The following is a 13,294-nucleotide window of genomic DNA, read 5'->3' as shown; positions in this document are numbered from 1 at the left end:
CCCGGCTAACCTGATAGAATTTTAGCACAACGGTACACCGTTCTATTCGCAACAGAATCAAGTGGACAAAAGAGGGAGGGGCTCCCTTGAGGTGCGCCCAAGCTGAAGTCGTGCCACTTGATTAGGTTTCCCCTATCCTCCTTATCCTAAATTAGGAATCGGGACCAGAATGGAGATACTGCGACTAGAATAGACGAATGCTATGCAATGCTTTGAGCAAATATTTGACCTGTCTCCACTTAAAGCTTAGAAGTGTTAGGTTTCGTGCTCGGAAGTTCAAGGAGGAACCAAGTGGAGCGGATAGAAAAGGCATATGGTATCTATCCGATAATAGAATTTCATTGTCTAATGAATTTGCCTCAAACTAGAGTTTCTGTACAGAGTCAGCCCTATTGAAAATGCGGGAATAATGATCGGCATAGTATTCCCGATTCTAGGCACCATTCATTTAACGCATACGTCATCTTGAGTTCGACATCCTATTTTCAGATATTCTACCTGGAGTAGGATGGGTCAGGCCGCGAATTCAACTCGGAAACGGATACTTTTTGCACTCAACGGGGGCAATGGTTTCCAAGGCTCAATTTTCTAGGCTGCTCTTAATTCAATGACTCATTGAATGAAGTTTGAAATAGCTAGGTGATATTAATATATAAAGGTGTAGCCACTCTTTGAAGCTAGACCCACAAGTTCTTCATCCTGTTTTCTTATACTTCTATAATTCGAAGCAAAATGTCGCCTTCTCCATACTCTGCCTCCCTCTCCAATGCCGAGCCCTATCATTGCAGTGATCTAGGCTCTTTGCGTGCCATCACGGCCGCTGAGCTGCCCCGCCTTCGCAATCTGTCGGTAGAGAAGCTCGTTCTTGCCCCAGGTGCTATTCGAGAGCCACACTGGCATTCCAATGCAAACCAGCTTTCCTACTGCCTTCAAGGTGACATCCTTGTCTCCATCCTGGACAACGACAATGGGTTTTCGACTTTCACCTTAACAGCTGGTGAGATGTTTTTTGTGGAATCTGGGTCTCTCCACCACATCGAAAATATCGGAGGCACAGACGCAGAACTTATCATGTGCTTCCGGCATGAAAATCCACAGAACTTTTCTCTTGCTGCATCGATGGGTGCTATGACCGATGCTGTCCTCGGCAACACCTACGATGTTGATATGTCGGCATGGGCGGACATTTCTCGTACCACTCAATCCAAGCCTATCGTCCGTCGTCAAGGTCTGCCGAACATCCCCCATTCGGCTAAGCTTCCCAACAGCCACAAATTTTTAGTTGAGGCCATGAAGGCTCCCGTGCTCAATGAACACGGCTCTGCCAAACAAGCCCGTAGCCAATTCTGGCCTATCCTGCACGACATGTCCATGTATTCCCTCCGCGTTGAGGAAGATGGCATGCGTGAGCCACATTGGCACCCTTCCACCGTGGAAATGGGATATGTGCATCGGGGCTATGCGCGCATGTCTATCATGGATCTTAAGGGTGTAGTGGAAACCTACACACTTCAGCCGGGCGATGTGTATTTTGTCCCGGCGGCGTATCCACATCAAATTGAGGTTCTAGGAGACCAGGACATTCATTTTTTGATTTTCTTTGATCAGCCTATGCCGAAGGATGTCGGGTATCGGAATTCCGGAACTGCAATGTCGAGGAAGGTGTTGGCTGCTGCTTTTGGAGTGGAGGAATCGCGGCTGCCAGCGTTACCTTTCACGCCTAAGGATCCTTTGATCGTAGGTAAGAAAAACCCAGAAGATCCAGTCAAGGCAAAGCTTTAGTCGTTGTCATTTATCCTTCAATGGCTTTTGAGTTTGGCTAGGCAGAATGAAATGTTTGGTGCCGATCTATTCGTGGTAAATTGTGACTTTCCCGTTTAAAATATATTGCACATGTAATAGTCCTTCAATGTAAGCATGCTAAAATATTTTATGGCTACGAAGACCATGATGTCCTGGCCTTAGGCTTATTCTTCGTTCTAATTCCTCAGTGGCTCAAAACACTTTGCCTACATCGCAAATAATCTTAAGCTAAGTCAACTGTAGAGAGGCATCTAATACCATGCATAAAATAGACCACTAGCCTCCCAATCGTTTTGTTCGCCAACATACGCTTCTCTGGACTCAGACGCAGTTATATCCGGTACCTCGTCCTGACAATGGGCGAGGTCGCTTGAGTCTAGTTCCGTGTTAGCATAATCACTAAAAAGAATAATGGCAAAATCACTGACGTTTTTTTCTCCATGCGTTCGACGTAAGAGAATGAACCCTTATAACATATGCGTATATCCACACTTCCGCTGTCCTGATTGTATCGCTAACTTCATCGATATGCTTTGTAATGAATCCCTTCATCTTCATTTTTGATAGCAAAGGATGGAGATATGTTATAGGATTTGTTTCAAAAACTGAGTATTTGCTATTAAAGAAACAAGGTTATCCTTCTTATATCCTGGTATGTGGCAAACAATGTAAGTGACTTCGGCATAATAGGCCGGTTGGGGGGCTTCCTCATCCTACTTTGAGCGGAATTTTCCGGGAAAGATTTGGTATTTTTTTTAGATCTAACATGTTATAGGAATAGGTATTAGGCACCCACGTTTGCAAATTTAGTATAGGGAAATTAGCACAGCTTAACAGTGTTCTTACGCTAATATCCTACTTCCAGCTAGTGTTTCACAGATCTGCCCTCATTAGAAATTTAACTTGTTGAATTTAACATTACAGGTAGAAAAGTGATTGTATTATCATTCACTGCCTATATCAAACGCCCGCTATGTCATGATTGCAATGGGTTTTGTGAGAGGCGGGATTCGACTATCACCATGATCATTGTCCACATCAAGCTACGGATTACAATTTCACAACCCAGCAAGATAATAGAGAGCGTATGGGTGGGTCCTGATGATACTTACGCACTCCGTTTCATACTGACTATCCCTAACATCATTCGAAGTGCATTTCTAAGACAATGATATCTGCCGATCATACCGCACGTTACTTGAACATAGGCGCTCTAGAGGCCTATCCTGAAGTTGTGAAAAACGGAGCAGGAGAAACACTTACGAGTTTTTACCTTTTAGCTGTGAACTCTGATTCTGTGAGACCCTATAAATTCGTCCTCTTGAGCTAGGATTTAAGGTCCAGCAACTTGATATCCGAACCTTCGTATTCCCGCGAGGTATGAAAGCAGGGCCTAATCTTTGAAACGATTTCTAGGGGCACGCGTGCTGTCGGGGTTCATAGATCACAATTCTGAGAAAACAGCACTGGAGGGTATCCAAGAAAATTACCTGAATACTCGGGTGATATCGATTGAGTGGCCCCGAAATTTAAAGTTTCAGTAACCGAAAGCTGAATTTGTCTGACTGACCGGGTAGGGCTGAGAGGCCCCCCCCCCCCCCCCCCCCCACTCCGTGGCAACGTCCCCTCGTGCGGAGAATTGGAGAAGGGGCCGACTTTTCGTCGCCGGACCATTTGACGAATAGGAACTAAATGAGTCATTTTACTTTCTCGCAAAAGTCACTCGCCGATCTAGAGTTACTTTTTGTCCCCAGTGCTGTAAGGCTGCTTTTGTTCCAATCCCAGAAGAAGATTAAACAAATTATCCTCCGTCTTCCAAGTCTGTAGAATATCCCGAACAAGGCATAGCTTTAGCTCAGATTGGTCTATATCAGTAGCAGTCAGGCAGACTCAATACAGGAGAAGAAGGGGAAAACTTAGAGTTTGGGGAAATCACGTGGAAGATATTTAAGGAAAAATGAGCAATATAATGCCATATTTCTTGTGACTCTGGGTTTTCTGAACCATTGGTTTCAAAGAAACGCTCCACTTGATATGTATGCATGCCGATAGATCCGACAGCAATGGTCGGAGGAGGTTATCATACTTCGTCAACATTCGTATCTTCTCGGGAATCTGCAATTTAGGAGCGAGAAAACCCAATTTTCATTCCCTCATCCCTTCTCGATCCTCACTCCGCAAGAAAACGAAAGATTTTCTATCTCATCAATTCAAAAATAACCGAAAATCCACCTTGCCCTTACTTACTTGGATCAGTCCAAAGGGAGTGAATTTGAGATTCGCCAAGCGCCAAGGTCTCTGCTCACAGAAAATGCATCAGCCGTGTTGAAAACACCGAAAATTGGACGCATTCGAAAGTCAGAAAGCGACTAGAAATGGGGTTTTTCTTCAAGCTCCGCCACTTTTTTGCTCGACGTATTTTTTCCTTATCCCTTCAGTCTCTCAGAAAAGCAATTGACTGGGTTTAGGCCAAAAGGCTCGCAATGAAACTGCCATTGAGACCCCTTCAGCAAGCGATGATGAAGCCAAAAATTCAATTATATCCGGTATACCAGAATATTCGGGATCTCTATCAACTAGCGTCTTTCGTGATGACGATTTCACATCCATACAAATTGGAGCAAGGTCTGAGTATGGATATCAAGTGAAGTCCAATATGAAACGCCACGATTCAACTTCGAATTCATTCCATAACTCTACGTCTTCCCCCAAGACAGACCACTGCGCTGAAGAAGGAAGCGACGTATCCTCGGTCCTTTCTTTCCCCAGCATCTATAGCAACACTTCAACCGCAACGGAAGAAGATCCGCCTCCGTACACCCGTGAAAGGGACGATCTGAGAGAAGATCTTGATAGTGGTCTTTTCGTCTTAACTATTCAAGGCCGGTGCAAAGAATACCTCATACATTTAAGACACAGCGCTCCTCAAACACATTACCAACTTCGATGGACTTTTTCATGCGATTTCTAGCTGAAAACAGCTTGATATTTTGCGTTATAAAGGGCAGATTGATTTCCATCATTGTCTAGTGTTGGGAGAAAACGACACGTTTGGTTTATCGTCATGCAAATTGGGAAGTGTAGTTAGTTACAAAATATAGTAACTGTTGACTTCCTAAGCGCAACCACATTCAATTATACAGGAACTATCAAATGCCTTAATGAAATCTTGCTGAATTTTTTTGAAAGTAATTGGGTAAAATACGTAGATTTTAGATTAATCGGGACTGTCGTTAAGACTTACTGCCATCTACTGTACTATCGACAATAATGAAAACAAGTAAGTCCTATGCGGGAACTTTTATGATGAGATCTTCATTGATTGCAACAAGGTCTATTAGACAAAATCCAACGACTGGATACAAAAAAAGTGAAGAAAGAGAGAGAAGCGCAGTTGCATCTCTTGGAGTTAGTGATTATGATGTTGAATGATTTTTTGGGGTGTCTCTTAGCCGAAATAAATTTTGATCCTCCCTTTCTCTCTAGTGGATACATGCATGTTGTTGCCCCATACCATGTTGAGTGTACAAGGTAGCAGTAGTCCAGAAGATAGATCAAGCACCAGGCCCGGGAAAAAGGTGAAACAAGAACAGAGAGAGAGATATGGAGAAGAAGAGAATGGATCGATAGAGACGCACACCGTTATTGTTAAAGGGACGGGGTATCGGTACATGAGAAATGTGTAGATGTTGAAAATGAGGAACTGAGTTAGAAACGCTCAGGAAGAAATCGTTGAGAGGTCTTCAATCGTGACGCCATGACGCATTGCAAATTATGCCCGAGAACGGTGTTGGATGAATTGTTCTCTCTTATTCGGGATTTTGTATCGTTGAGAATGGTGATGTTGAAATTAGGTGAGAGTCATGGTAGTGGTGGTAGTTGAGTAGGTTGAAAGGGGTGAGCTTGGATTGAGAGAGCTCGATTTAAGGAACTCGTGTTGGAGCAGAGTCCTGAATCCCGGTTGAGTGGGAGAGAAAGAAAGAGGTTAGTTTTTAGGTGCCCCGTTTTGATGAGCAGTGCCGTTTGATTCTGGTTTTCCAGGGAATTCGACATTGAGATCCTTGACTTCCAGGTTGTCGAAGAGATCGAAGACAGCATCATTTCTGTGGAAGTCATTGTCGACTATAGTCCCTTCTTGTTAGATAAAACTCAGATCAATAGGGGTATGGATGATCTTACCGATGTTGACAAGGTACCAGTCGTCCATCACATGCTGGATCAGTTTGCGACTGGAGCTTCCGGCCTCGTGGCACTTGGCCCAGTCCTCGCCCAGCTGGTAAGCTTCGTCTTTCCAGGCGAGGAAACTGATTGTCTCGACAATAGTCGGCTGGATGATTTCCCGCCCAGCAAAGATACCCCAGGTCAACGCATTCGGACTGTCGATCGTGTTGGTTCTCAGCTCGCCAGTCTTGCTAATGGCATGATATGTGAGATCCTCGTTCTTGTCGATACGCGCAATCAGTTCATCGATCAAATAGGAGGGCACCATAAGCTCCAAGTACGCCTTTTGGTAGACAAAGCCGTTCTTGGGGCCCCAGCCGAAGATGGCATGAGAGGATTTGACGCCATCGACCGCAGGCTGAGAGTTGATCGTCAGGAATCCCCTGCGGTTCAAAGAGAGCAGCTTATCCTTGATGGCATTTGCTTCCGCCGTGATCGGGGAGTCGCTCCAGGGCAAGCGATCCAGCTTGCCCTCCAGAAAACGGATGAGGATATCGGACAGATCCTTGAACGATTTCGGTTGACCCCACAGTTTGATGTTCTGCTCGTTTGTGCCCTTGAGACCGACGCCGTACGCATCGAGCTCACCAAACGCAGGTGAACGGGAGTCGGTCCAGCGACCATTCGGGTATTCATCCCACGTTTGCGTACGTGCGACATACGACGAGTTTCGGTTCCGCCAGAACACTGGGCGCACATCTTCATCTCTGCGATTCAATCCAAGCGACGGCCGCCATGGCAGAGCCCGTTGGATTGGAGATTCCTCGGATGGCGCGAGACCAAGCTCTTCCAGGACCAACCGAGTTGCCTGTGCAAGGTTCATGGTATAAAAGTGCAAGTGGTTGATACCGGAGGCCATGAGCTTTCGGCACATCTCTGCGATCAGATGCTTCCCAATATCCCGAACGGCAGCATCATCATTCTTGACAGGGTCAAGTGACTCCATCCACTCCGGGGGCACGCGAGTCTTGGTCCAATTGGACCGCCGAATGAACGAGGCATATGTCTGGATGGGCATAATACCCGGAATGATTGGAATATTGATGCCCTTGGCCCGACACTTCTTAACCCAATCGATAAAGTTGTCCACGTCATAGAACATCTGTGTGATCACGAAGGAGCTGCCGGCATCCACCTTCTCCTTCAAGTGATCGATAAGTTGATCCACATCCGCATTGTCGTCGGCACCCTCCGGGTAACCACCCACACCAATGTCGAAGTGGTTGCCGTACTTCTCTCGGATGTACTTGACCAGATCCTTTGCATAGCGAAAGCCTCCCTCCGTAGCTTCCCAAGTTTCCTTCTCTCGTGGCGGGTCACCTCGGAGGGCCAGGATATTGGTGCAACCGGCCTTGTAGGCAGCCTGGAGGGCTTGGTCGACCTTTTCTTGCGGCATGTCTGTACATGTCAGATGCATACACGTCTCCAACCCATAGACCGTTTGTGCCACGCCAACCATCTCGCACGTCAGATCCGATAGGCGGCCACCAGCTCCCCAAGTGACATCGACGAACGATGGGCCCAGTCCGTGCATGCGATCCATGCGGTCGTAGAGGTTCTGCACACCCTGGGCAGTCTTGGGCGGGAAAAACTCAAACGAGATCCCTGGTTGCCCAGCGGCCTCGTTCTGCGCCAGCTTCTCTCGAATATGCATGGTGTCGCGTCAACCTATGCAGGAGGGGCTTTCCATTAGCGAATTGTCCGACCGAGTAAGAATTTCCAAGAAGCCGGGTAGACGAGCTTAAACATACCACAGGCTAGGATATAGTTCAATTGAATTCTTCTCCGACACCGGGGCGGCGGGGCAGAGTCTGCAGCAATAGTCTTGCAGGGGATGACAGGGTGGAATTATCCCCTTCGATATATGTCGAGCACCAAATAAGCCAACTCGACAAGGAAACGAAACAAAACACAAGAAGGAAACAATGGCGAGGCAGTTGAAGCAACTAAGAAGCGGGAAAGGAAGGAGGGGCGAGATTTTGGCGGGGGGAGGCAAAGCACGTGTTCTGCCCTGCCCTGGAACTGCCCACGAGAGCGACGACGGGCCTCAAAAGTCAGTCGGCGAGCTCGGTTTGATTTGGACGGCCTAGCTGTATTTCCAACTAACTGTCTGCATCCGAAGACACGGTATTGGTGCTGAACTGCTCGAAAAAAAGCCCTCCGTTGCCCCTCCGAACGAAAAAGAGGGTCTCCCGGGAAATTTTTCCTTCGCCGCTTTCGCTCCGCTTGCACTTTCCAAATCTCACTCTCTGCAATTCGACCAGCGGGGCTTCGCGATTGAGTCTTCAATTCCTGTTTGATATCGCCAGATAGCCCCAGCAAAGGCAGCGAACAGACGATGTCAACCACCACCATCCCCCCGCCGTCCGCCAACCAGGACTACAAGGCGAGCCTGCTTCCTCTTCTGATCTCCAACAATGTGCTCTCCTTCGGCACGTACGTCCTGAAGTCTGGTCGCGAGTCGCCCTACTTCTTCACCTCCTCTCTCCTGCACACCGCTCCCTTGCTGCGTGCCACCTCCGCCGCTTACGCCAGTGTGCTCTCCGCGGAGCCATTTGTCTCCACCAACGCCGACGGTGTCATCAAGCCCAACTTCGACATCATTTTCGGACCGGCTTACAAGGGCATTCCGATCTGCGCGGCAGTCACCAACGAACTTGCGGTGCGGGACTCGTTAGCTGCATCGCCCCAGGGCACCTGGGACAATGTGAGCTACTCGTTCAACCGCAAGGAAGCGAAGGCCCACGGAGAAGGTGGAAACATCGTCGGAGCACCTCTGAAGGGCAAGCGCGTGGTCATTGTGGATGATGTTATCACCGCGGGCACTGCACTGCGTGAGGCCGTCGGCATCATTGAGAAGGAAGGAGGAATCGTCGCTGGTGTGGTGGTCTTGCTCGACCGTGAGGAGCGAGTGAGCGATGCTGAGCCCAAAAGCGCTATTGGTGTCGCGCAGAGAGACCTGGGCGAGAATATCCCGATCCGGTCAGTCATTGGTCTGCATGACTTGATCGAAAAGCTGGGTGACCAGATTGGCGCAACGGAGATCCAGCGGTTGAAGGATTATCGGGCACGCTACGGTGCTGAGTAGATGGGAAACTGGATAAATGGTTAAATGAGGCATGATGCATGATAAACAAGCCAAAAAAAAGATACCAAGGTAGTCCGGAGTTTCCCCCCAAGGACATTCATTCAAATTGGATTAGAACCCGCTAGAGAACACTATATGGCTCTCGTGCGTTGTCATTTGAAAACCAAAGCCAACTGATGGAACGTTTCCACTCGGGCTTCGGGGACGGCATGCCGCCGGGGAATCAACTACTCTAGTTCAAGGACAGAGGATGGTAGAACGAGTTAGGCCACAAAGTCCAGCATGTAGCCTTCGATTCCTACTTACTTCAAATCAATGCATGGTTGTTTAATAAATTAAAAATAAAATAGGGGACGCGTCGTATACGCGCTAAAATTGGGAGCGGTGTTGCTAGACTTTTAGTAGCATTCGGGGATTTGAGTGCAGCCTGACTGTTAGGAGAAGATGACCACACCGTTCATGACTAAAGAAAATATGGGCTTTTCTGCGTATATAGATAGGAATGACAGTATAGATAGAATGCAAACAGAAAAAACAAGAAACATTGAGTATAGGTCCCATCCTGGAGAGCCATCAACACCATCCAAAAAACACCATCAATGATCCACCACCACAAAGAACCCCCATTTCCCACCTGAAAAATACATTAGAAACCGATGCACACAGAAACAGGAAAGCAAAATGCAACGCTTGTCAAAGAACTCAGTCTTGCATATCCCACATCCAATCTCGCAGTCCACCAGAAAGTAAGAACACTAAGTACTACAAGAAAGCCCGGCCGACGCTCTGAACGGTCCAAGCAAAAGGTCTCGCAAACCAGACGACCCAACTACCCACCAGAACGACGTAGCCAGCAATCCGACCAAAGACCACAGCTCCGAAGCCCAGAACAAAGAGATACACAATAGCCTGCAGCAATTCAACCAGGAACTTGCTGATGGCTTGGTCGTTATGGGGCTTGGGCCAAGTCCCCGTAGACTGGTACCGCGAGACAGCGCGAAAGATACGCATGAAGACGCGGTAGCAGTGGCGAGCCATGTTCATGATACTACCCAGCACGGACTTGATGTGCGGGTTATCGATCCAATTGCGGAAGTTTCGGTAGATGTGCGTGGCTGCGGTGATGGTGAGCTCGAATGCCACTGACAGTGCCACTGGGTTAAAGGCGTCTTTGACATCCCTGACAGTGATGGCCTTGTCCAGCGGAGATGCATCCTTGCGGGAAGTGTGCTTCTCCTTGGGTTTGTCTTTGGTAACCTGTCGCTTCTCGCGAGTGATAATCTTTTCCAGCGAACGGATTTCACGCGCCTCGGCACGAGTTTGTGCAGTGTTGGATTTAGGGATCTCCTTGGGCAACTTGGGTAGCTCCCTGGGCATGTTGGGTATCTCTTTGGACAACTTGGATGTCTCTTTGGGCAATTTGGATGCTTCCTTGGGCACTTTGGATGCTTCCTTGGGTACTTTGGATGCTTCCTTGGGCACTTTGGGGGCTTCCTTGAGAGGTTTAGGCGCTTCCTTTGCCACCTTAGGCTCCTTTGGTACTCGAATTGACTCCTTTGGATTAGACACCTGTTGACCATCCAGTTCAGCGATTTCCACAACCTTAGTAGAGCGGAGCAAGGAGTGAACCACGGTGTGGTCCTCCTTGACTGAAGATGCCGGCGTCGAGCCTTTCGCCGAGTAGAACGATTTGCTAGATCTAGACGAGTCAGAGTTGTCCCGTGACGGAGGCGCTGAGAGGGTAATCGGTGATGGTTTTCGCGAAGAGTCCGGGAGATGAAGGGAGCCAGCCCCATTTCGAATCATTGAAGCCAGGCCGTCAGTGGGCGACTTGACCAGCCCGGAAGTACGGATGAACCCACGGATACCGCCTGAACTTTGCCTTGTGTGGGGGGGTCGCTCTTCTTTCTCTTTCGCATCGACTTTGGCGGGAAGAACCCTGCTGAGCTGTGTTGTTTGAGAGTGTGTCATCTTCGGCCCGGTTGAGGTCGTGAGCGACGCTGGAATCGAGGGTCGTAGCCCAGAAAGGGTGGTGGACACCATTTGAGGCTTCGCGCGGACAGCCTTCATGGCCTCGCCGGTGATGGCCTGGCCATTTCCAATGGAAGGACGTCGGATCCCTTGCTGTTTTGGATACACGGCTTTCTTCTCGGTGGTGGGAATCAAAGTGCGCGTGATAGTGGGTGTGATAATGAACACATCGTCGCCTCTGGGATCGTCGTCCGGGATCTCCGGCAGGCCAGAATGACCAGTAGGGAGGGAGTTTTCCTTGTTCGAGTTGTGGGCGGATTCCCTTGATCTCTCGTGTTGCTGGCAACAATGATCCCGGCACAGCGTCCTGGACGACGGCTTCGAGCATTGGACATGCTTCGTATTCCGAGAAGTTGTTGCCCACTCGTCTTGAAGGACGGCCTGCTTTGCTGTCCGCACCGTCCGATTGGCGGTTGCCGCGTTCTTCTCTTCTATCTGCCGACTCTTCAGTTCGTATTTGGGCGGAGCATATTGAGGATCTGAGCTGGTATCGTCGGTCGAGAACAGAAGGATTTCGTCCGGGTTCTTCTCCCCCGGAGCGAGAATAGTATCTTCTCGGGGCTGCTCCCGGGGCCCGTTGATCTGTTTGCATCCTAAAAAAGAACCGTCTGCCGCAGAGGATCGTTTGTCTTTACTCTTTGAAGGCGATGACTCTTCCCAGATCGTGCTGAATCTCTTTTTCCCAATTTCATCCGGGCTGTAGTAGCCAGGCGGGCCATGGGTCTGATGTGGAGTTGCTAGTTGCTGGCTAGTCTCTGGCAAAGACGGCATAGGACGCCCGTCGTAAGCCTTGAAAGAGCATGGCTTCTGGTCTTGGTGAGCACCCGGGTTCGCTTTCACTTTGGGAGACGACCGTGGGGGACTAGGAAGAGCGTCAGGATCAACCATCTTTCCACCACTCCGATGCACTCTTTCGATGCTCTGCTGATACTGGGCTATCTGGTGCGCGGTCATCGTTGGCGGATTCGGGTCTTTAGCTGTCGGCATATGAACAACGAATCTGTCCTCCCATTCGGTCATTGGGCTGTCCTCAGCAGACACGGGCGAAACTGACGGATGGGATTGTTCGCTGGAATCAGTGGTATGTTCTATCCTTTCGGGCCTCTGTGGCATGTTGTCGTTGGTCTCGCCATCCATGCACAGGTCGCCATGTTTCCGCCATTTCGTTTGGCTCTCCGCTTGCGCCTGTCGAGTAGCACTGGTTCGAGTGTGGCGCGCAAGATTGTTGCTGCTGCTGGTGGGAACAGCAATATCGGTTCGAAGACTGGCTCCGTGCGTGACGAACAGATCGTCTTCGGTGTTGGTTTCATATTTGTTCTGGTACCAAGATTTCTGCGCCTGGTTGGTGCTTTCGCTACTGTATTCTTTCTGAGACTGAGGGGATTCTTTGTCATTTTTACCACGGAGCTTCCGCCAGTATTGGTCGCGATCCTTCGCCATCGCTTCAGCTTCGCCTTCGTTCTGAGTTGAAGCCGAAGGGATTGAAAGTGGCGCTGGTCGGAGTACTTCAGTCGAAGAAAGCAATTCACCTCGTGGATCCTTGTTCTTGTCGGCCAAGGCCCTGGGAAGTGGAAGTTTGGTGGCTTTAGATCTGCGGAGGTTGCCCGACGTTGCAGGCGTGTATGGAGACGGGGGCGCTGCTGAAAGCTCGGTGATGTTATGATATTCGGCTCGATATGCTTTGTAAGGACTGGGCTGCTGGGGCCGTGGATGAAGATTCACGCAGTGTCCCTCTGGTAGTTTGACGGTTGCCATGTTGGGCCGGGGGCTCTGGGTGCTAAAGAGCCCGACTCGCAAGCCAGATAGAATCCGTCATCTGGCCCATGCCGTCCAAATGCAGTGCTTTCTTGACGGTGTTGTGTGGTGGCTGTCCCGGATTAGGTGGTTATGTTTAGGGTATGGCGAGGGGCGTCGAGGGGCGTCACAGGACAAATGACAGACGCACAGAACCGCCAGGGGGCATGGATCCCAGTCCAGCTGCGAAGTGCCCAGTAATCGCGTTCTACACGCGTAAGGATAGAGTGTGCTCATAGACTGGAATGTTATGCGGCCCGCGGTGAAGAATGCTGCCAGCCCCCGGGGCGGAATGCTCGACCATAAACCCCGCCGCCATCTGGTATGGATGGCACCTGCCCTGGCAGTCGCGTGTCA

At 49.4% G+C, this 13,294-nt stretch overlaps 4 protein-coding genes across 4 annotated transcripts; 2 read left to right on the top strand and 2 right to left on the bottom strand.

Moving 5' to 3' along the window:
* Positions 1–732: 732 nt before the first annotated feature.
* On the top strand, positions 733–1,782 carry N7510_009773 (cupin domain-containing protein; the record flags this gene model as incomplete). Its single annotated transcript, XM_056981698.1, has 1 exon — positions 733–1,782. The coding sequence occupies one exon, from the start codon at positions 733–735 to the stop codon at positions 1,780–1,782; it is 1,050 nt and encodes a 349-aa protein (XP_056829534.1).
* A 4,006-nt stretch (positions 1,783–5,788) lies between these two features.
* N7510_009772 (methylenetetrahydrofolate reductase (NAD(P)H) MET13) lies at positions 5,789–7,678 on the bottom strand (the record flags this gene model as incomplete). Its single annotated transcript, XM_056981697.1, has 2 exons — positions 5,789–5,925; positions 5,983–7,678. The coding sequence occupies 2 exons, from the start codon at positions 7,676–7,678 to the stop codon at positions 5,789–5,791; spliced, it is 1,833 nt and encodes a 610-aa protein (XP_056829533.1).
* Positions 7,679–8,362: 684 nt separating this feature from the next.
* Positions 8,363–9,112, top strand: N7510_009771 (orotate phosphoribosyltransferase; the record flags this gene model as incomplete). Its single annotated transcript, XM_056981696.1, has 1 exon — positions 8,363–9,112. One exon carries the CDS (start codon positions 8,363–8,365, stop codon positions 9,110–9,112), a length of 750 nt encoding a protein of 249 aa, XP_056829532.1.
* Positions 9,113–9,874: 762 nt separating this feature from the next.
* N7510_009770 (putative NTP binding protein) lies at positions 9,875–12,898 on the bottom strand (the record flags this gene model as incomplete). The annotated part of the gene is made up of 1 exon (XM_056981695.1): positions 9,875–12,898. The coding sequence occupies one exon, from the start codon at positions 12,896–12,898 to the stop codon at positions 9,875–9,877; it is 3,024 nt and encodes a 1,007-aa protein (XP_056829531.1).
* Positions 12,899–13,294: the final 396 nt, after the last annotated feature.

Source organism: Penicillium lagena (assembly GCF_028827675.1).
Source record: "Penicillium lagena strain IBT 129212 chromosome Unknown utg000007l_segment0_segment0, whole genome shotgun sequence".
NCBI lineage: Eukaryota > Fungi > Ascomycota > Eurotiomycetes > Eurotiales > Aspergillaceae > Penicillium > Penicillium lagena.
Note: the sequence above shows the minus strand (reverse complement) of the source record. Positions and strands in the feature narration are given on the sequence as shown.